Source organism: Mugil cephalus, chromosome 12 (assembly GCF_022458985.1).
Source record: "Mugil cephalus isolate CIBA_MC_2020 chromosome 12, CIBA_Mcephalus_1.1, whole genome shotgun sequence".
NCBI classification, from domain to species: domain Eukaryota; kingdom Metazoa; phylum Chordata; class Actinopteri; order Mugiliformes; family Mugilidae; genus Mugil; species Mugil cephalus.
In genome coordinates, this window is record NC_061781.1 from 15,255,857 (window position 1) to 15,279,174 (window position 23,318).

Here is a 23,318-nt window from a genome sequence, read left to right on the forward strand (position 1 = left end):
TTACTGTTGTCTGTCGGGATGCTGGTCAGGAGGTCACACGAAGGGCCGTTGCTGGTTTTCGCCATTTCTATCGCGAGCCTTAAATCCTCCATCCACTTCTCCATTTCTGTCAAAGAACTGGAGCGAAAAGCACCGCAAACGGTTAAAGCGCTGAGCTAAACAGGCACAAGTCACAGCAGGGTGGCCTCATTGTCAGAAATAGTTCCCGCTAACAAGAATACCACAAGTCTGATCTTGGTTAGTCCAGGTGTCCTGCCAAATTTCCTTTAAATAGCCACCATCTGCTCATTGATGGTGGAATCGGCAAAGGCAGAACATGGAGGCTGTATTTTTACCTCTTCGACAAACTTATTGAAAGTGCATTAATGCTCGTTAAGAGAGACATTACACACCGATCAGGCGTAACATTATAACCCCCCTTCATAACATTGTGTAGGTCTCCCTTGAGCCTCCAAAACTGTTGTGACTCATCAGAAAATGGACATGGACAACAGAATGTTGCTAGTGGGAGTCTTATGGGTTAAGTGGGAGGGAGGGGGGCTCGGTCTGAGACTGGCATCCCACAGATAATGGATCATTTGGAGGTCGGGTCAACACCTTGTGCTGTTCTTCATGTTTTTTTTAAGTTGTTCCTGAACCGTTTTTGTGTGTGTGCCTGTGTAAGGCCGCATCCTGATGGGGGTGGCCGGGATGGGGTGGGGGTGTCTGGTCTGGTCTAAGTGGGTGGTACATGACTAAGTGACATCCACATGAATGCCAGGTCCAAATGTTTCCCGGTAGAACGTTGCTTTGTCACAAAATGATTAATGTTATTTACTTCACATGGTTTTAATGTTGCGACTGATCTGTGTATATTTATTAGCTTGCGTTACTGCATCTTCTCTGAGCTGTCCTTCAGTGGCAGCATTTCTTTTTCTTTTGGCTCTAAATAAAGATAACTCTCCAGAAGTGTGCAGAACATTTGGTAGAACTGCCTCAGCCTTGAATAACCTGCAGCATTGGAATCTTTTCTCTCTACCAAGAGAACGACAACTGGGCAAAACAACTTTGTTGTCAGAAATTCTAGGGAGAACTGAACAAAAACTGAGACTGAGGGAGAAGTAAGATTTGGCCAATGTTGTAAATCCACACATGCGTCAAGTTAAGGTCCGAGGCACCACATCGGCCGGTCTTTACCTTGCTGCCACCACCACCGACTGCCGCTGCCCAACCAGCGTGAAGGCGTGAGGCACCCCCCACTCATCCTCACTCTCTCTGATCTGGATGAAGAACACAGAGACACAGAAAAGACATTAGAGTAGCAGCAGTATCTAGGACAGAGAGGACCAAAATAGACAGAGAGGGAGAGAAGGAGGGAGTGAAAAGGAAGCGAGAAGAGAGAAGGATATGTGGAGCTGTCCTGGAAATTTGTGTGTATGTGTGTGTGTGGGAGCAGATGTTGAAAGGGCTGCAGTTCAGCTGTTTGAAGCAGCTTATTTCCAGTAATGACAAACTGGTGACAGCCCGCCTGAACACTTTGTGCTCATCAGAGAGACACAGCACTTACTGTCATGCCATGGAGCGGCAGCTGGCCGTGCACTTTGAACTGATTGGTCGCCGTCATCCCCCGACTCGTGTACAAAATCACATCATTAAACTGCGGCGGGAGAGAAAATGTAAATTAACAAACCCTGTGATGGAAGACAGCGAGTCCGTTTGTTGTTTATAATTAAAAGCCTGGTGTATATAATGTAATAAATAGTTCTAAGGAGGTAACCCTAACCCTGGTGAATTATTCCAGCGACACAGTACAAACATATAACACAAAGGCACCCCCACATGAACATACGTCTGTCTTTACCGCCACATTTATAACATCAGCGAAGTTAAACACGCATTTAAAACACATCAAAGTTTAAAGCAACACGTGCTATTTGCAACACGCAAGAACTTTTCCCAGTTGCGCTACATCTTTCGACACCATGTGAGTAATGCATAGCTGGAACCGATGAAAGCGTGATGATTATTTTCTCTGCTGAGATCACTAAATAATTAGATTAGCGACAAGAATTGAGGAACGTGGGCTATTACCAAGAAAAACATTCGTTGCTGTAGGCCCTTTCCAGAAAGTTTGCTGAGGCAGCCTAACCTGATGAACTCCTAAGAAGAAGAAAAAAAAATACATTTGTTAGACGCTGCAACAAAAAGTGGCTTTCAGAAAGAACGGTTTCCCTGTCTCTCTCGGACTCACCCGACCAGGAACAACGAGATTGTCGACGCCAATCAAATCCTTCTTAAGCTCCAGAAGCTTCTGGAAGTTCTCCATCTTGATTAGACTTCCCTGGAGCTGGTCCACCACCTCAGACACGTCCGCTAGAGCGGCTGCAGAGCAACAACAGGTAGCAGATCAGTAGCTGATTATTCTCCTAAACCGGAAAGTTTTAATGTCCTTCCGTGAACCCGCAGCCCGAGCGTCGTGTGGTACCTCTGCAGTCCCTGAAGTCCACATGAGTAGCTGGGTAGTGTTTACACAGACGCTCCAGTATCTGCTTGTAGTGAATGAGGCGGTGCAGAGGCCGCAGAATGAACACGTTGAGCGGGATGTAGCAGACTTTCTGCAGCTCGAAGTCCCTGCAAAGACTCTCCAACTTGCGGGAACCCTTGCACGCCTTCTCCAGCTCCAGCAGGATGTCCGACTGCTTGTTCAGGTTTATTGTCAGGGGCTACGCACAGAGTTGTTGGATGTGAGCAGCCACACATTGCCGTAATCGAAAGCATATAGAGACGTTTTATGCCTTACCTTCAGACCTTGAAGGTTCTTCAACATGACATCTCCGATGCGCTGGTAGTCTCCTTTAATGTGTGCATTGGAGCGACCTTCCCTGGAAAACAAACACAGAAAAAAATATGGGCAAGTTTCATCCCTGAAATTGTATTTTCTTTTGCATCTTTTCCCTTGCGTCTTAAAATGATCGAATTTATTTTGATTTGGTAAAAATGCGTACATTTTTTTTTATGTATGGATTACTTTTGAACTACACACGTCACATATATGTTGTAGTTTTTTTAAACGCGGTGCCTGTAAAGCGCTTCCCAAGTGCTTTGAGCTGCATAAACAGACGTTATTTTTTATCAATGTGGACAGTGAATTAATCTACTAAGCTACACAAAAGCACTTTAAGAGCATTGATTATTCAGAGGACTTTAACTGTGTGCCAGGAAAAATTCCAATAAAGTTGGAAAGGATGCTTTAAACGCTATGAAAGGGACCCACCAGTAGGTGTCTCCCTCGAGCACAAGATGCCACAGCGTGTGCAGGAGTGATGAGCTGCCATTACTGGACTTACTCAGAATATTTATTAGTTTGGTGTGATCTTTTAGCCTGAGCTTTAGGGGAAGACGTCTCAGGCTTTAAAACACATTCTACCTCATCTTTTAAGTTAAGACAGTTTCTGATCATATTCACAATAAAAACGGTTGATATCCATCCATTGCATCTGAATATGCAAAGCCACAAAAAAGGGAACAAGTAGAGCAGGATAATTTCCATACACATTTAAATGTGGTTCTTATCAGCAGAGTAAAGTACGATATCTCATTGGGTTTAATTTTCAGGCACTGTGACCATTCACCATAGACTTAGAAATAAAAATAAATGTCTGCAGTTAATGGCCATAAATTTTAAACAGCCTGACGGTCTTTATGCGTCACTGTCTCTGTGTATGTGTGTGTGTGAATGATAAAGAGAGAGAGAGAGAGAGAGATTTAGTGTGTTCTAGATAAAGCACAACATCATTAAAGAGATCAGACAGCAGAAACCCACAGGCAAGAAAGCGACGGCTGTGGTGCAGCATGGCTGTTGCCATGGAGACGCTTAGCTCCCTGGGTCATCTGAAGGGACCAGGTCGCCCTCTCGGGCTACATGCCAATAAAACTCAATTTTAAAAAAAAAAAAAAAAAACGGACAGAAGTTGTGGAAAACTGGAGCGAACCCAGGGTAACACTATCAGTCGGCTTAAGCCCGCAGGGAATATCTGGATGAAGTCAGAAAGCGGAACTCACCACAGAGCCAGCCTCTGCTCCACCTCCCTGAGAAAACCTGTGTGGAACTTGTGCAGGGGCTCGAAGGTGGAGAGGATGGTGCTCCTCAGGGAGTCTGGAGTGGCCTCATCTTGCCCCACGGCACTCTGGAAAGACTGAGACACAGACACGTGGCGATAAATCCTCACTTTAACGAGACATACGATCCACGATAACACGTCAAGTATATGATAAAGCTGCTCTTATCTGAATACAAGGAACGAGGCTGTCGTATGCTGTGCAGATTTTTAAGCTCCTCAAGGCGAAACTTGCAGCGTTTGAATTCTGATTTTGCGGCGATAGAAGACGTTTCCCTGGTCTGAACAAATAAACCAGTCACGTAATATGGACATGACATGTACACAAACTTACTAAACTACTAAACCTGCTATCTCAATCATCAACTGATAACCCTCTCTTTTACTGAGAACGTGTTTTTATCTGGTAGTCTTCTGGAGAACTGGGAGGGGGAGATGTTTTATGGTCTCAGTCTTGAAACGTTGATAAGCGAAAGGTTATCCTTTCTCACAAAACACAGACACAAGATCTTGTGTTAGAGCGCATTTTTCCCAGCCTCGCCAACGTCTCACACATCGCTTTACTGTCTGAGGATGAATGGAAGAATCAATAGTCGGTTGTTCTTAACTCCATTGTTTCATTAAGTCAGATCGCAGCCGAACGTCGAGCGCTGCCCGTTCACACAAAAGCGTCAGAAAGCGGCTTTATACAGCCGACGTGACGGGAGAGGGAAGAGGGGTTTCAGCGAGAAGTCAGTGTTTCTACAAAGGGCTCGAGAAGGAGCAGCAGCTGTTGTTCAGATGACTTCACTCTCAACAGCAGCGGCAGCAGCACCAACCAGCACATGGGAAGAGAGAGGGAGCACGCACAGCTGAAAAAAAAAAAAAAAGAAAAAAAAAAAGAACAAGGACACAAGCCAACCCAAATATTTATGAGATGTGTGAAAGGCCTCTCTGAAAATTGCGAGAAGAGAAAAGCCGTGCCTTCAAAAGCTGCCAGGGAAAAAGGAGTGATGCGTTTTCTCCACGCGTACGGCTTCAGTCTGGCCTCATAAGGACATCCTTCTTATTTGTGGGACTGCACATTTAATATCCTGTTTTCTCCTGTGATTTTTCTCTGAGATATTATCAGAAGAGACCGTGTCCCTATTCTTGCATCCAGCCAGTTAAATCTAAAGGAAGGAGACTGAAACAGGGAGTCGCATGCAGAGAGAGGGAACATGCGGCTAAATCCATCTATCTCTTTAAACACAAACACAGTTTAGTATTCACAGCCTTGAATGAGAGAGATAAATGCATTTCGGGGGCACGAGCTTGGGGAATGAATAAGAAATGAAATTGCATCTGCCAAAATACTCCTGTCTCACCGCCCGGCTCTGGAGCAGCTAACCGGAATAATCAATGTTTTCTCCCCAGAGGACAGGCACGGCAGAGAGCAGAACTGTAGAGCGGCGCGTTGACGAGGGACATGGCTCGTCTTACCACAGTCACCACCTCCAGGTCCTTCAGATACGTCCTCTCTGTGGTCAGCAGCTCCTTGGCGATGAAGTAGGCTCGGTCTGTCGGAAACCTCTGCAAAGGAAATCACATCAGAAACAGGAGTCAGTGACATAACCATGAGCAAGTCCTGTTCACAGCAACCATAGCAAGCTTCTAATCCAAGAAAATACTTGACTTTGCTCCCGGCAGAGTCTCATTTAGGACGATTAATCTAGGTCCAAGCTCATATTTTCAGTGTGTGACAGTTGCTTCAAAGCACAACTCAACAAATAAACATTATAAGTTTGCAGCAGCTTATTCGGCTTCATTTAGACCTGTTGTCCTCATACGGAGACACTTTTGTCTGTCATGTACTGGCAGCGAAGGGTCAAAACACTTGCTTATTTAAGCTTATTAACTGTTCTACTTTGACATGACATGCAAACTCAACAAATTCACAGGTATTCGTTTGAGAACATTGGATTTCATCGTTTCCAATTCTGCTTTTGCTTCAAGATCTACTTCCAGATCAAAGACGATGCCTATTTTTTATACACTTACAGGTCCCACTAATCCCAAAGATCTTAAAATGCACTCCAAACAAATGCTTGGGTCTCAGGAGGTTAAAGAGCTGATAACACAGAGGAACACACCTTCCTCCGGACCTCATCCTCATCGTCGGTGCGAACGCTGCAGGCGTCGTTGAGCAGCGGGCTGGTGAGGGGCGAAGGTTGCCGGCCGTCGGGGCTGTGGCCGCACAGGTCCAGGGACTTCTGACCGTTGACCATCCTGTGCCCAGGGGAGGCTGATAAGTGAGGGCTGTTGGAAACCACTTCTGCACGGAGTCGAGAAAAGACAGCGTCAGTTTGGGGGAGGAGGTTCTCCTTGCACCGACCTACTATCAGCACGTTTGAGTTTCATAATCAAGTCAATCAAACTACCATCTGGGTTAAGTTTTGCATATCATCTTTTTCCAGCTTCTGAAGCGTGACAATTTTCTGCTTTACTTTGTATCGTGCTGCTGCTTGGGACGCCTCAAAATACGGCATTTTTTCTTCACCATCTCCTGACATTTGTAAAATAAACATTTAATCAGTAAATGGCTGATACGGCAGAAACTGATAATAAAAATAAGCACAGCCAAATTTCAAACACGCTGTACTGACATTTTGGTTTTAATAATTTTTTTTTTTTTTCATTTGATTCCTAATCCAACATAGCAAACATCCAAAATATCCAGGCTATACCAAATTAATTCAATCATTTGCAGAAGCAGATCGACCCACGCAGTAAAACCACACAGTAAAACTCACTGAGGTGTAGCCGGGGGATCTGCCTGCCTGCACAAAGTGAAAAGACAACGGTGACTCACTCTACAGTCCAGACAGCTCTGACAGCCTTTGAACCACATCAATCAATACACAAGCTGAGACGCGAGCGGCAGCGTGATCAAGAGCAACAGCTCACTTAGTGTCACCCACACTGACAACGTCCGCTCGACTTACTTACTTACTAGGTTTTAGCTGCAACGAGCTCACACCGCTCCGTCTTCTGGCGTGTTTTGCACAAACGCAACGGTGCGGCAAGCGGCTGCAATTAGCTCGAAGGAGCGGCACAGGGTTTAGTCTGAACACTGCCGAGGGAAGGAGTGGCACAAATACATGCAGGGGCACTACAGATGAGCAAAGTGAACACTATTACATGCACACACACAAAACTATGGATCACTATGGAGGAGGAAGAATTCTACAATGACACTCACTACACAGGTCTCAGAAACAAGATTCTGAAAAAGTTCTTAATGTTATTGTCTTTATTGACACTAGTGTACATATATACAATGTGAAATGGTTATAAATGAGGAGAAAAGCAAAAAATCAAGGGAGTGAATGATTGAGACAGAAGAAAAGAAAGAAAGTAAAGAAGCATCGCTTAACTTCTAAGCCTATTATCATTATTATTATTATTAAAAATTGATTTTTGTTCCAGTTCTGTTAATACAAAATATCATCATGCCACAAATTATTATTCAATAATTTAATGCCAATTAATTTCATATTGAATAGTGATATGCTAAATCATAAAAATACTATTTAATTAAATCACTATATTTTACTGGACGTATATACTACTTTAACATTACAGTCTTCAATCTGTGCATACCTGTGTGTCACAGTACATAGAGCACATACAGTACATGCAGGCAGCAGGAAGAGCATGACGTGCGCCACAAACGCATTGGAAACAGACCCAGAAAGACACACAGTGGCTGAGAAAACATAAAAGTCTTTCCAACAGGCTTGGGATCTTGAGTTGATACAGAGTTTTATATTAGACGGGGGTTAGTTTATCAATCAAAATGAATTCCTTTGCATTTTACGACAACGATCCCAAGTCTGCCGGAGAGCTTTGTGCACCAGAGGAGGGCTCCCCGACTCTGCAGTGATCCAGCAGATCGCAATAAAAAAAAAAGGAACCTAACCTTAACTCTAAGTATAATAGTGCTGATGTTGGCCAATTCAAGTGACTTTAGAATTTAGCCTTTAAGTACCAATAAAACCACTGTGTCAAATTTCAGATATGATTCTTGATGTCAGTGCTAAAAATGTCTAGGAGTGCTCCAAAAGCACTCGACTATGATGGACGAGCCACGAGCCTCTTTGAGACGCTTTGAGGTGTTTCCCTTAAACTGCCTTTCACGAGTACAGACAGTGACTCCTTTTTTTTGTCCCGCATATTGCCAAGATCCTGTCACCCACAACGGGGACGACCTCTCCGCTCTGGAATAATTAACAGCTAGCTGGATCCTTGCAGAAAAGGCCAACCCGCAAGCTGGTAGCTGGTATTTGTTTCCCCCCGCCACATGTACAATGATTGTCAGAAAAAAAGTTTACAGTACATGCACTCGCAGTTGGTAGAAAAAAAAGAAAAGAAAAACCGACATGACAGGTTTATGGAAATATTGGACAGAGAAAAAGAAAGAAAACAGAAATGCATCACAAAGATCTTAAACAGAAAAAAAAAACAGAAATGAAGACAGACGTGCAAAAGAAAAGTGGAAAAGAGACTGAAAATCAAAGTGCAGTGCCATTTTGTTAAACGCAAACTTCGTGGAGACCATAGCTGGTGGAGGAGCACATTGCTGCCAGGAAAGTTGAACACAAGCCAAGTGCAGATGGGAAATGTTAAAAGTGAACATAAGTGACTGATCTACTACTGCGGCACACATTTACCTTCACCCCACTCTGTCCAAGACAATGCTGTCAGATAACACAGCTCAAATGCTTCAATTTCGTAAAGAATCGAGGTTATGGTAAACATATACAGTACACAAATGAATCAGCAATGAGACTCTAACACTGCTATTTAGTTCCCACAAAAGCTAACTTTACATGAAATACTGCAGGCAGAGCTTCTCACACACCAGATGCCGCAGTAATCACCCGGCAAGACAAAGAGGTCGACAAATGCCTACAAACGTTAACAATTACTCTCAGAATTATACGTCGAGACAGAATTCGACGATAAACATCCCCTGCAGGAAGTCATAAGGCATCTGAGATGAAAAACATGAACGGAGTCTTCCAACAACTCTGCGAAACACTGAGCAAAACCAACGTCATTTTGATCGCGCACAAGTTTCAAACTGTCATAAACGCAGCCACAGATTCTCAGTAGTTTTTAATTAGCAGCTATTCTGTGTGGTGTGTGGACTCAAGGCACCCATGCATGTCTGCGCAGACATATCAATGTAATTAAAGAACAGGGAGGATGAACGTTAAAGTGCCTCCATGCAACCGTGCTCACAAAGTGCTTCTAGTAGGTGGTGGTGTTGTGCTTAAGAAGAGGGCTGGGCAAGTGGAGCGTGTGGATTTGGGTAGTCTCCCTACAGAAACAACCACCGAGTGGACACCTCTGCCATTATACCATCAGGACCCAGACCAAACCCTTCAAACTCTCTCCCAGAGATGGCTTGAAGCTTTCTTTCCATTAACAGCTAAAGACCTGCCCCCCTTCCTCATCACTGAAGGCATGGCAGCCCTCCTCATCTGTCTCCTCACCCAGCTGCAGACTGCCAAAGGAAAACTTGTTCCTGGGTATAGGGGAATTAGCCTCTACTGGATTACCGGACGCCAACGGGCCGCTTTGGTTGCCGCTGTTGTTCTCCACCTCAGATTCACTGGACTCCGAACCACTCGTGGCGGTGCCGTCGTTCATCTGAACTGCTCCCACATGAGTGGACCCGCTCTGTCTCAACCGTCTCCGGCCCAGGCTGGCCCGGGACCTGCCCGGCGCGGTGAGGCCGTTGGCCATCATGCGCCGCTCGAGAGCGGCCATGCGCTCAGCCCGAGACAGGACGGGGAGCGATTCTTGCCCCGGTGACGGGGATCCCTGGCGGGAGTCCACGTCAGAGCGGTGACGCGCTTTGTGGGGCTTCTGTGAGCGAGGGGATCGGCTCGGCATGGGGGAGCACCTGCCATCGTTAAAGTGAGGGAGAGAGGGGCAGTAGCCGTTCTGCTCAGCATGGCTGAGGGACGGGGATTGATGGAGGGAGTCAACGACAGGACTGATGATGACGCTCTTTAAACCAAACGCATGTTGCCCTGTGAGGGGGCTCTGCCTCTCTCTGTTATCCCTCGTAGTGTCATGAACAGGACTTTTATCAGCCTTGTGGCAGGACCGCCTGGGAGACTGGTCTAACACTTGGCTCACGCTGGGGGAGGCTCGAGAAAAGGAAGGGGACTCCCTGCACCGCACCTTACCAAGAACGTGCTCCTGTTGGGGCTGCAGTGCCCCATTCATACCCCCCGAGCCAGACCCCCGGCGGGGTACGGCCTGCTCGTTTAAGATGTAATGCGATCGGCTAGCATGATCCCAGCCCATGTTATATTCCCTGTATAAATCACTGCAGTCAATATAAGGGATGCAGGAGCTGCTGACTCTAGCAGTCCGAGACGCTGGACCTGTAGTTGGATGTTCCGGGTGGGTCTGCCGCACAGAGCCCCTCGCCTCCTCCGTCCTGGACCCCGTTCTGTCTTCGTGGCCGTTTCTCTGATGGGAGGGGCTCGTTCTCGCTGTCCGTGAAGCCGACGGGTCCTCTGCGCTCACCAGCGCCGACTCCTTCCAGTGACGCCGAGGGGGGGAGTCGACTCTGTCCGTGGGAACACCACTCTGACGGCGGGAGAAAAAACGCAGACGGTTAAAAAATTCAGAGCGTGCGTTTTATTCATCATTAATAACTAAAAGCTGGGATTTTTAAACGAATTCTGCCCGACTTGATGTTACACTTTGAAGAACTCTGGAGAACCCTGTGGCTCAGTTTTGATGAGCAGGTTGGCACCATACACATTTTGTGTAATGGGCAGCTAGTGGTGGTGGTGGTAAACTAAACATGCACAACGGTATACCATGTTCCTGCAGTGGTTATTGGCGGGATGTGACCTGACCCTGGACAACCGACGCTGTAGAGTGTGCATCTGCCTCAAAACATTCCACAATAAATCAATTTTACATCCCATTCAGAGGCGTTGAATGCTCTCCTACTTTGGCTAAATTTCCCTGCTACAACATAAAAGGCGTATATTGTTAAGATTAGACTAAATGAGGCATTCGTAATGAGCTATGCAAATGAAAGACTATAATAAAACTCCTGACGTGCAGGCCGTATGCAGTTAAGGGACCACTGAAAAGACTCACTTCTGTTGGCACTTCATGGTGACGTGGGGAAGGCAATGGCGACAGGCGACTGTTGTGTTGGACCCGACAGCTGTACTGGACCCGACTGTGTTTCCTGGCAGACAGGATGTAGAGGGTCAGTGCCATTAACTCTGAGCACCGTCGCTTTTACCAAATACGTCACACGCAGGCACGCACACGTCTGCAGCCTTTACCTTTCAAACGGGATCTTTTTAAACTCAGACTCCCTCACGTAATCCATCACCTGCTTCTGTGTGCGGCCGCTGCGGAGATGAGTACAAGGGAGATAATAATGAGCAATCCAGCCAGTAGGCTGTTAAGTGATGGGTAGAAACAGCTGTGCGCCTGCAGTCCTGATAAATTGAGGAGTGCTTTCTCAACCTGAATCTGAAGGAGGAGCCTCGCGTGAAAAGCACGGGCTTCGGCTTGGGTTTGGGTTCTTCGAAGAGCCGGAAGAAGGCGTGATATTCGACGCAGATCTTCCAGAAGACTTTACAGCAGTCCCTGCTGGCCATTAGAAACTCCAGGGTGTCCTGATATGAATTCTGAGGGATACATAAAGGCATAACTTACAACCCTAACCACGGCGTTGAAGGGTTTTTACAGATTCTGATCCAGCCACATGACTCACATTTAGATCTGGCCTCAGCTTAATGAGGAAACGTTTTCTCTTGAAGCTCAGCTTACGGACTTTAGACCAGTTGAAGGCGTTGATCTTCGTGTTTCCCTGAGGAGACGAAAAACCTTCATCACCAAACACATCCACTGAAGTGAACCAGGAAACACAAAGTCAAAAGACCGTTTTAATTTGTCCGGTTTATGACCAACCTGGAAGACCAGGACACCTGTGTGAGCCACAGCCAGACTCAGCTTCGAGCCCTCGCGGTCCTTGGCAGGGTGGAGACGGATCCCGTACATCTCCAGCCTGCGAGCCACTTCTAGTAACTGATAGTCGGATTCTGCTGGTGTTTGACCTCTGCAGCACAAAACACACGGTCACACATTAACCTTATTCTTTCTCGCATGAGCAAATCCTAGAAATTATCGCGCCTATTGTGTTCGTTTCAGCTAACACTCAACTCACAATGTTCCCGGTCAAAGGGAACATTGTATTTGATTAGAAATCCGCAATAACACATGCATTATCACCCTAATGTCAAGTTTTGAACTTCAATTTGCCATGTATGTCCTTGTAGACCCAATTTACTTCAGCTCCTTTTTAATTTAGGAAAAAATAAAACATTTTATAGATATTATTGACGAAGTTATCAGATGAAATATATTGTACTATTTATCACAGAGTACTTTATCTCAATGCTTACCAAGGTCACTGTTTTGAAACTGTTTTTTTTTTTTTTTTTAAAGTTAATTATGTAGTAAAAACCTGATCTATTTGTGTCTTTACCATTAACTTCCACTGTTGTCTGAAAACAAAAGTCTCTTAATCTGACTCTTTCTCTCTGGGTGGAATAAATTCACTCTTTCTGAGCATGGGGTGAACATCAAATGACACGGTGGCAAAACAATGGCACTTGTTTGAACAACTGGTTTGAAGAGATGAATGAGGCCAGAATCAATGTGCTGTCAAAAACATGTGACCGTGTTCCGGACTCAATGAATTCAGTGTTGCCAGTCTGAGCTTGGGAAAGATATTCTCCTTCTGTCTCCACTTTTTGGAAAATATTTTGGGGTATGTTGATACTAATACAGCAAAATCAGTATTCATTCAGTGAAAGAACCCGTTTGTTTTTGATCCCGCGTGCGTACATCCTGTTATTCAGGCTGTTACCAGACTCTCGAAAGAGATTTAATCACAGACTGAAAACGACCAGGACCAAATTCTGTTTTTAAACATAACGCCGATATGTTTCTTTTTCATGGGCTTCGGCTCTTTGTCATTTCATTTCCACGCTGTATTGTAGAAAATATTTTTTTTGGGGATGGTGAATTAAGACATTGCCAAATTAAAAGGGCACACTTTGACTTAACAAGCGCAAATGGTAGCATCCGTTCTCTACCGCCTGCTTACTTTTTAGAGAAATAAACCCCATCCTGGTTTATCATCCTGCTGCGCGACTCGCTAATTGAGGTGAAAGACCAGGACAGAGTGGATCCACGTCTCCCCTGTTTATCTGAGTCTCCGGAGCAACGGTTGGAGGTTGGGGAGTGGCCACAAACATTAACTAACTCTCCTAATTCTTATCAGTTGATAAGCCTTCCTGTTTCCTGTGTGCGGTTCCTAATAAGAGATTTAACTCAACAAGGCACCCTGCCAGAAGAGCTGCAGTTATCAACGAAGAAGGACTTGGTGTGGGAAAAAAGAGCGGTCGAATATAATAGAGCTGCTTTAATGTTGCAGCAGCTGCCTTCTATACAGTATGCCCATGGTGCACTGTAAAGGAGATTTGACTAACATTTAAATGTATTTATGAGAGAATTTTAAAGGATGATGATATCAGCACGTCTGGAGGGTTAAGTAATAAATTCCTAATGGACTACCGCTCTTATACTAGAGACGGACACAAGGGAGAGCATTGGTAAAACACAAACTTGTTACAAACTCCTGCATTAGATATTTGAGAAAAGACTTATAATCTAAGACTTTGACCCACTAACTTTGCTGGCAACAGCTGCGTGAGGCATCTGCTGGGCTGAAGGAGGATTTCAGTTCTCTGTTTGGAGCAAAGTAGTCTTTTGTTGGTGAAGTACAATTCAAAAACAATTTCTGGCTAGACGCTGTTAAACAACTTCACAAAGTATTTTCTAAGTCAATGTACGATTTAAAAAAAAAAAAAAAACTGCACTACGAGAAAGAACCCATTCATTCAGTGGCTGCCTTCCTGAATGTGTCACCTGTATGATAAAACGTCCCAGTGGGACGTGCACAAGGTCTGAAATAACATTTCCTGTTCACGGCTGAGTAGAATAATTTGGGCTCAACCATGACTTCATTCAGTAACCTTGTGTAAACAGTAACTACAAATATTTTTTTTTTCCAACCTGCAAGCCTTTCAAACAGGAGGACTTCTACATCTGCAGCCCGGCAAACTCACATGTTCTTTGAGTGAAAGTCCATGATCTTGTCAATCAGGGGCATCTGATCCGGGATGTAGTTGTTGTTGAGGAGGTGTGACCGGCACTGGCTCTCCTCAAAATCCCCAATCTCAGCTTAGAAGTGAGAAGAAAAGAAAAATGTTAAATGAAACAAACACATGTACCATTAAAGTAGTGGGTCTACAAAAGAGATTCAGTGCCACTCGGCAGAGAAGCTGCCTCTGAGCTCATTATTTCCTCCTTCGGTGTATTTTTTATGATACAAAAAACACACTTTGATCACCGAGGTTTAGAAATATCTGCTAATGAAAACGCTCATGCTTCCTGGCACAGCGCTGTGACGCGGCTCGGGCAAGATTACGTTCGAGCATCCGGCTGAAAGGTATCCATGGCAACGCACTGATAATCAATTTGCAGCGGTGTGCGGCGTGTGCTACATGACAATGTTTGATGATAAGCTCGGTGTGAAAAATGTGTTTTAAAAGACACTTATCTGATCTGTCAGCACTTGGAGCTAAATGAGGAAACGGTCGGGTTGGACTTACACTGGATAATGTGGGAAACCATCAGCGCCGCACTGCTGTCGTTGCAGGTCAGACGTCCACAGGAAAGATCCTGTTTGACCTGCAGGGCGAACAGGTACCTGGCCAAAAGCACAAACAGCTTTCACATTATAATAACCAGGGTAGTTGTGGAGACTTTTCCAGCACTGCACCTCTGGGTCCGCTTAGAACTGAATCTACCTCTGAATTTAAACACAGCCTTCAAGAGAATAATTAAAATTCTTATTTTGCACAAGACTGCATTTGGAGCAAAATCAGCTGGCCCAAGAGCACATTTCATAAGAATAAATTAAAAAGCTGGCCCAAGTTACACACAGAAGATTTACTGAGTGTCTTACGGTGCTGCTTCTCCTGGCAGCGTGACAAACATAGTCTTTAAGTTCTGAAAATTAGCTTGATTAATAAAAAATAAATTATAGTTTAAAATACCAATGACCCTGGGCTAATTAATGGGACTCTGATGCCAGATGATTAGTTGTGTCTGCTATGTGACTTCATAGTAGTGCAATGGCAAGATGATTCTTCTGTCACAGCAGACCTTAATGATGTAACATCAGAAAAATGTATGTATAGACCAAAGACAACATCTTCAGAGTTCTATTTTTTTATTTATTTATTTTTTTTATGTTAAACAGTTCACTCTTGACTTTATGTAACAAAGAAAAGAGAAACGCTGCAAATCTTTTACATCTAATAAGCAGGACCCAGTTAATATTTAGAGCTTTTGATTAATAAGCAACTTGAACTCTAACTGACTCCACAATTGTTGACAAGAATGTCCTTTCAATTGATTATTTATTTAATCTCCAGCTGGAACCTCATGCTCCTTGTGTGTTTGGTATCTAACTACACACCGACCCACTACAACGTCGAAATCATAAAATAACATCGACTGTTTGACACAGACACAGAAGGCTCAAAACACATGAAAAACATCACAAGGAGTCCTACACAATATAAGGAAGGTGGTCATAATGTTATGCCTGATGGGTGTATATTTGCCTGTGTGAGACACCCAAAATGTGCGGGCATGAAATCAATGGAACAATATTTTTTTAAATTACCTTTGTACTATACGAATGTAAAGATCACTTTACTACTGTGAACAAAACAATTTTTATTCACCTTTGAAAAATATAAATCAGGCACGTGAGGTCTATATTTTATGTCCACTGATATTTTTATTACTATCACTGACATATTTCTCCCCTCTGAAAACACATGAGCCGGCTCCAGAACAAGAAACCAGAAAATCATTAGCTCCACGCTAATCTCCAGGGGGCTAAATCAGAAACATGGCAGCCGTGACATGTGAACTGCATAGCCGAGCAGCATAAATCTCACGTGTGCATGTTTCATTTGTTCTCCTACAATCGCTTTCAGCCACAGACGAAATTATTCACGGTGACGCGTCACGTGCAGATGCGCGTTTCCAAAAGAAGATAAAGGTGGCGCGGAGATAAAAGGAGCTCACCTCGTCAGCTCCTCCAGCAGCTGAGCGTGGTCCGGGGGAAAGAACTTCACAGTAAACCTCAAGGTGGTGTGTTTCGGCCCTGTGTGGGATAGATGGAGTTTTGTTAATAAAAAAAAACACACACACACAAAGCATCTCCTTTTGTGCTTTAATGCATCGAGCATTTGCTGTTTGAAATGGGATTCACGTGGATCACGCTGTAGAGCTGCTCTTAAATGGTTTCATGGCTATTTTCTTCAGATAAATCATTGAAACATCCAGAAAGAAGAAGATGTAAAAGCATTTTGAAACACTTACGTCTGAGTTGCTTGATAATGGGCTTGATATGGTCTAACCAAACCTGTGAGGAAAGAGAAAACATCAGTGAGGGGCGGTTTTTGTTTTGTTTTTTCTTTGAGGGACTGCGGGGGCTCCATTTTTTTCCTGCAGTTTTCCTCACCATCATCTTCTGGTGGTTCTGAAACTCCAAGCCAAAGTAGTCGCCCTCGATGAGATTCATGTGGGAGCACACCAGGTCAAACAGCACCTTGCCCGAGGCTTTTTGCTGAGAACAAAGGATGAGAAAAAAAAAGAAAAAGAAGTGTGGTTAACACAAGACTGTAACAGAAACCTTTTCTATTTTTAATCTGTTCTCAGCATTCTAGTCAAATGACACTGACTTCAGGACGACCCAATGACATGCGAAAGAGGAGACGGGCACATGAGAGGCCTGCTTTGTAAACCTGTCAAAGTCTATGGGTGGGACTGTTACCCAAATGCACCATCTCTGCCTAAATGCCTCTGCTAGCCTTCTCCCTTCCATCCTGACATTCAAAGCCTCCATGCTCCCCGACGCAGATGGGGAGGGAGCGTACCCCATCTCTGATCTGTGCCTCCAGAGTCACTCCTGTCAGCGTGGCAGCTTTCGAGGCTGACACGGTATCGGGACGGGATAAAGGCTCTCCCCGGCCCTCTCTCTGTCCTCACTCGCCCCGCATGCAGCAACACTTTGAGGACTTAACTGCCCTCTTTCTGACATACACTGGCAACACGCGCAACCTCAAAAATCCACCACATCTTTGGAGAGGGAGCAACGTTCCCATGTAAGGTCAAATAAATGTCGGGGATTTCCGCAGGAACGCTCCTGTTACTCAGAAGACGGAGCTCTGTCAGGAGCACAACAGGCAAACGTCTGCCTGAATACTCGTGACTTCTTTGCGCCGGTGCAAAGCGTCCCGCAGCTGTGAATGCGAGTGTCTGTGGCAGCAGTTCCCCCTCTGGCTCGGATAATGAGTAAGGGCTGTGTCTAAGTGTGTTTCAAGGAAGCACTTTCTCTTTTCACACAAAAGGACTGTGTACTGCTGGGCCACAAGCTACTACAAGAATTCCCTTTGTGATCGGGAGTTGCCCACCTTTTAAATGTGTCTAATGTTTCACAGGCAAAGATTGACGGCTTGCTACTGTCGATGCTTAAAGAACAGAAAACCTAAGCTCTGCCAGATAAGTGAAACGGGTTTGTACATAGTCAAACAAATACAAATCAAGCAAGCATGCACCAACCACTACTCCCCTCTGTGTGTGTGTGTGTGTCATGTGCAGCACTACTGTCTCTCCGCAGGCTGTCTGCATGCAGCGCAGAGGGCATCCTACCAACGAGGACCAGCTGTTTCAATATGGTGACAGAGCTGAGGAGGGAGGCTGTAGGGAAGGAGCTGTCAGCTGTTTTCACACACACACACACACACACACACACACACACACACACACACACACACACACACACACACACACACACACACACACACACACACACACACACACACACACACAGATACACACACACGCTTTACTTCCTTATTTGCAGCATGCACATAAACCCCTGAATGAATTCTGTGTCATGTTTTCCGACCCAACGTGCTCCGCTGAGGCAAGGCAGCAGAGAAAACCGAGCCGGACACCGTGAAGGCTGAGGAGCGCCCTCGCCGGAGCGCTCTCACATCCAGCCTTGTATAAATCTGCTGTCACGGCTGAAACGACCACGATCCGAGCAGAGACGGGTGAGGCAGAGGCTGATTACAGCCGGGCGGCGCTTGATTAAACGTCTGCTGTTGCAGACCGGAGTTATGGTGCTGCCATTTGACGCCGCTGCAGCCTGCACAATAAGGCGACGGCCGTTAATGGCGCACAAGTCACAGAGATGGACGGTTGTCATGGCGCAGGCACTCAACGGACACTCGGTAACACAGTCTTCACCCTGAAGTCTTCAAAGTCGGATTGCATACGAAGGCTCTGCAATGCATCCTATGGTCTAATAGGTTCTAATGTTCGGTTTTCCCATTAGAGAGCCGTTCAACTTAATTGACTCTAACCCCAACCCAAGATAATGTACTCAAACACAACAGTCATGCAATGCATCACATAGTCTAATAGGTTCTGATCTTTGGTTTTTGTATTAGGAAAGTGTTCCACTCAACTTGAATTGGATGAATTGAACATGAATTCCATCCCTAACCCAAGATAAGTTTGGAAGCTGATGTTTGCGGTATTGTTACTATAGTAACTACACTTTATTATACTAAAAGGATTTTCCAATACTTTCAGCCCTTGCAACACAAACATAAATCCTCCAAAATGAAGTCCAGGCCTTTAGCTACAAGTATCTAATGACTGTTTGATACTTCCATCCTGTGACAATTTCATATTCTGTTGTGAAACTTTTGGACCTGGCCTTTGTGTGGATGTTCCTTAGACATGTAGCACCGTGTACAAGGTGTTGACCTGGCCTCCAAATTCACTAGATCCCAAACTGATCAAGTATCTGTGGGATACACTGGAACAAGCCTGATCCACAGAGACCCCTCCCCTCAACCCATATGATCCAAAAGCCTCCACTAACAACATCCTGGTGCCAGACACCGTAGCAGACCCTTAGAGGGCCCGTGTCCATTCTCTGACGGATCACAACTGCTTCGGAGGCACAAGGGAGACGGTCATAATGTTATGCCTGATTGCTGTACACTTTCTAGTTTATCTGATTTATGAACGCGTCAACAGGGATTTTCTCCCAATCAGCCACATAAACATTACGTTTGGCACTAATGTTAAACAGCAAGACGTGGCTCAAATTTAGTTTTATGATCGATCGTAGAGTAGGTCTTGGATGGGGAGGATGTGGTTCTGTGTAGGCCGGCCAATTCTTTGACACCAAACTGGGAAAACCAATTCTTCACGGACCTGGCTCTGTTCACGGGGGCACGCCATTGAGAAACTTGGCTGTTAGCTTCGTACCCGCAATGCTTGCACCTTTAGTCGAGTGTTAACCTATAACAACAACATCACACTTTATGTCACACACAAACATAACTGCCAAATGGTGGCAAACACAAAACCTCAGATGCATCCTAATGACAATATGCAGCTGTAATGACAACCATGTTCAGTCGGGGCATTAGAATTGTAACATATTATTTAATGACTCCAGATACAGCGGAGGGAATAAAAGATTGGATAAACATATTTTTTTGCCTAGATGATGACATTAGGCAAAAAGCCATTGTGAGAGGAATGTCTGCACCAGGACTGTATGGAAATCACATCGTCATTCGCCATGTGGTAGCAATAGATGAACAAAAAGAAGGGAATGTCTAATTCCTGGGGATTTGTCGTGCTGTGTGTTTCTTGTGAATGTCATGGAAATCCAGTAATTAGCTGCGGAGATATTCCTGGTCTGGAACAAAGTCTGAATTGGGCCACACCGCCATCCCTAAGAACAAAGCTGCCAGCGTGGCCGATTAGCAATTGAAATTGTTTTAGATCATTCAAGCCGTAAGGGCTAAACATAATTTAATGTGTTAATCAGAATTTACTGAACCATTCATTTCGACTTAATATAAGTGCACTTGCAGCAAGGCTTGTTTTTTTTGTTTTTTTTTATCTCCTCTCTTCAAGTAGACTGTAAAATACACCCATATGATGAATTTTAACTTTTTTTTTATTGAAATATTCCCAACGAAAACTGCAGGAATGCTGATGCTGTAAAAAGATGATGGCCCGAGAGCATGACAGTCACACAAAAGGAGGAGCTGTGACTTCTCCCCGCTCACATGCAGCTGACACGACACTCTCCAAACATGTCGCGCACCAGCAGAAAGGTCTTAGGGAAACATCGCGCTCAGCAGCTGGCATTTCTTTTATCGTCCGCTATGCCAAGAAAATACCACAAATCTCCCTTTTTATGACCCCTATCTATAAAAGCGCCAGGGCTCGTTTAAATAGGAGCAGTCAATCCCAGGGTGAGGCGGCGCATCCTGAATCAGCGGCCTCAGTCCCAGGCCAGACGTGCAGGGAGAGTCTGTCTGGCCTCATTAGGTTTGAAAACGGGCTCATAGGATGCTACTACTGTTTACATGTGTACGAGCGCTAGCATGCCTGCATCGCTACGCTGACCCCTGCATGCTCCGGCTGACAGAAGAAGGCTAAATAAAGATGACAGTGAAGTGTGCGCACATGTCCGCTTGGGTTTCCACTTCAGGGTGGACCAAAGAACACTCCCCCCCCACCCCTAGTTAGCAAGCTCCTGTCAGCAAAAAAGCAAAAAAAAAACATAAAGGTCAGGTGTAAAGCAGCTTTGTATGGTCTGCAATATTTCCCTCAAGGAGTTGCCGGTATGGTCCACTTCACCCATAATAAGCCAGGCCAGGGAGTGGTCGCCGAACTACTCCCGGGGTTGTGTGTGGGGGGTGGGTGCCACGAGTGGTAAACAGACTGCCGATGCCTTTAGGCTCCAGATTTACGGAGCGAACAAAGGAAATGGTGTCTGGCTGAATATTTAGGCTGAGGTGCACCAGGGGAGGTGGTGCTGGCATTACAGCAAAGGGGCCAGTCATTCCTGGGGAGGGATCTTATTTTCTCTTTTCTTGCTGCCAGGTTCAGTTCTAGGTAATGGAACAGGAGTTTTTTCAGCTGTGACATTCAGCAACATCGCAGCAAGCTGATTGAGGTCAGAGATGAAAGCGTGATTCAAAGGAGCTCACAAGTAAACAGAGAAAGTGGGAGAATGTCATTTTTTGGAATCAAACCATCTGCAATGCTCATCTGAGGCAGCGTAGGGGCTTAGCAGCAGATAAAGGTTGTGATTTTTTTTTAAGTGATACCAAAAACGTTCTTGACTCACTTACTTTCTGAGAATAAAAACTGACTTTACCGGTCACAAATTCCGGGAAAAACACCTGGAGGAATGTTGTATTCATTTAAATGGACCGTGCCTCTTCTGATAAGGTCGCAAAGAGCAGGGCTCAGATTACAGAACTGTTTACAGTAGCAGGAAGACACATTCCCACACTGAATCTCTCTTGTGCCGTTATTGAAAACATATGCGAAGGCTCCGCTAAACTGCCCATCCCATATTCCCATGGGCTCGGTCGCAAATAAAGCAAAAACACAGCGATTCGAAATACTTTACACGGGCGTCTACGCGTGTGTGTGCGCGACCAGGTATATATGCACTGTAAGGGAAGCATAGGACGGAAAGGTCAGCGGCTGTTGAAGCTCATTGAGATTCAGGTCATGCACTGCGGAGGTTCCCAGGGTGACTCGACTACAGCGGGAGGCTGACAAAGAGAGAGGAGGGGAGGGAGGCTAACCTACTGATAATCCTGTCAAATTACCTGCACAGATGTGTGACCGTGCATATGTTTGAAGCGGAGTCCGCTCAGATATAGAGCGGTTTTAATCTCATTATATCTAAACTGAAACGTGAGAGAACTTCTAAAGGGCGGCATTGGCATTGGCAGGGAACACTCAATCATAAAATGACGTAAGCACGAAGATGCCTCCCTGCGTTCCCTCGCTTTGTTTTTTTTTTTTTTTTGAAGCTTCAGAGTAAAAAATGACAACAAAAATGAAAAGAAAAAAGATGATTGGGCTGCCACGGATGTCACATCCATTCTGTCAGAGCAGGCCGGCCTCCAGGCCCGGAGAGGACAACCATGAAAATAATGTCCCCCGGCTTCAATAGAGGTTGAGGTTGAGAGGGGGTGGCAACCCTCAACGGCCGCCACCACGTCCTCCTCCTCCTCCTCCTCCTCCTCCTCCTCCTTCCTTCACCCATTACTTTCCCTGCCTGCCCTCCGAGGAGTCGTGGTCGCTCGAAACGTATTGATTTTGCATAGAGAATAATTAAGTGTCCTGTTGTGACCGCTGCACCACTGAATATCTAGCAGCGCAGAGCCCTGTGCATTTGTGCAAAGACCTCCCACTGCTAGTCGCAGCTCCATAAATCAGGGGACAGATCTAACAGTTTGTGGGTGTGCGTCGTTAGCGCAGACGGTAAACAAGCAGCAGCAGAGGCTCAACCGAGCATGCCAACGCGCTGTGCAATGTTTGCAAATAAAAAGCGGCGCTAATACGTTAAGCACACTGATGCAACACGGCACGAAATTCTGTCAAGTCTCGGAACCTAACGCGCAGTATCATTAAAATAAGCAAGAGTGCAAGGGCGGTGGGGGGAGAGAAGTTTAAGGCAGCTGGAATTACCAGAAAGATTGGCCTCGTTTTTTTTTTTTTTTTTTTTTTTTTGTTCATCGGCTTAAATCTCTTTCAGAGTGCTTCAAATTCTGGACACATGCTGGTTATTCTCCGCAACCACCTCCTCGCAGAGCCAAGGATTACTGTCACTCAGGGGGAGGATGCGTCACTTCACATTTAGGCAGAAACTCCACGTTTAGCTTAGCTAGATAAAGGCAGACTGAAGAAGTGAATAATGCATTTTAAACTGCTGTTCGAGCATTAACATAAATACTTGGGAATGATGCATTTTGCTTCAAAATGAAATATCTGTAATGAAAGAAATTTTAAGTTATTTTTAGTTGACCATATATTCAGGTATCGACTTTATCATGTGCACGTAGGAAATAGAGCAAATTTAATTGAATTAGAGCTGAAATGATGAGGCAATTCATCATAGAAAAGGAACTAATGCTATTTTTGCAAGAACAC

The 23,318-nt window shown here is 45.1% G+C and overlaps 1 protein-coding gene across 3 annotated transcripts in view; it reads right to left on the reverse strand.

Moving 5' to 3' along the window:
- farp1 (FERM, RhoGEF (ARHGEF) and pleckstrin domain protein 1 (chondrocyte-derived)) overlaps positions 1-23,318 on the reverse strand; it is a 53,404-nt gene that overhangs the window by 5,825 nt on the left and 24,261 nt on the right. For all 3 annotated transcript variants that reach the window (XM_047601311.1, XM_047601310.1, XM_047601313.1), the window contains exons 3-23: positions 16,783-16,887; positions 16,641-16,683; positions 16,344-16,422; positions 14,852-14,949; positions 14,306-14,420; positions 12,081-12,228; positions 11,884-11,979; positions 11,634-11,797; positions 11,447-11,515; positions 11,253-11,346; positions 10,520-10,727; positions 6,209-6,390; positions 5,559-5,648; positions 4,042-4,175; positions 2,780-2,861; positions 2,465-2,702; positions 2,231-2,361; positions 2,071-2,139; positions 1,547-1,636; positions 1,177-1,259; positions 5-117 (exon numbers count right to left, since the gene is read on the reverse strand). In XM_047601311.1, the coding sequence (XP_047457267.1) occupies positions 5-117; positions 1,177-1,259; positions 1,547-1,636; positions 2,071-2,139; positions 2,231-2,361; positions 2,465-2,702; positions 2,780-2,861; positions 4,042-4,175; positions 5,559-5,648; positions 6,209-6,390; positions 10,520-10,727; positions 11,253-11,346; positions 11,447-11,515; positions 11,634-11,797; positions 11,884-11,979; positions 12,081-12,228; positions 14,306-14,420; positions 14,852-14,949; positions 16,344-16,422; positions 16,641-16,683; positions 16,783-16,887 (2,431 nt within the window). The remainder of the gene's footprint in view (positions 1-4; positions 118-1,176; positions 1,260-1,546; positions 1,637-2,070; positions 2,140-2,230; positions 2,362-2,464; positions 2,703-2,779; positions 2,862-4,041; positions 4,176-5,558; positions 5,649-6,208; positions 6,391-10,519; positions 10,728-11,252; positions 11,347-11,446; positions 11,516-11,633; positions 11,798-11,883; positions 11,980-12,080; positions 12,229-14,305; positions 14,421-14,851; positions 14,950-16,343; positions 16,423-16,640; positions 16,684-16,782; positions 16,888-23,318) is intronic.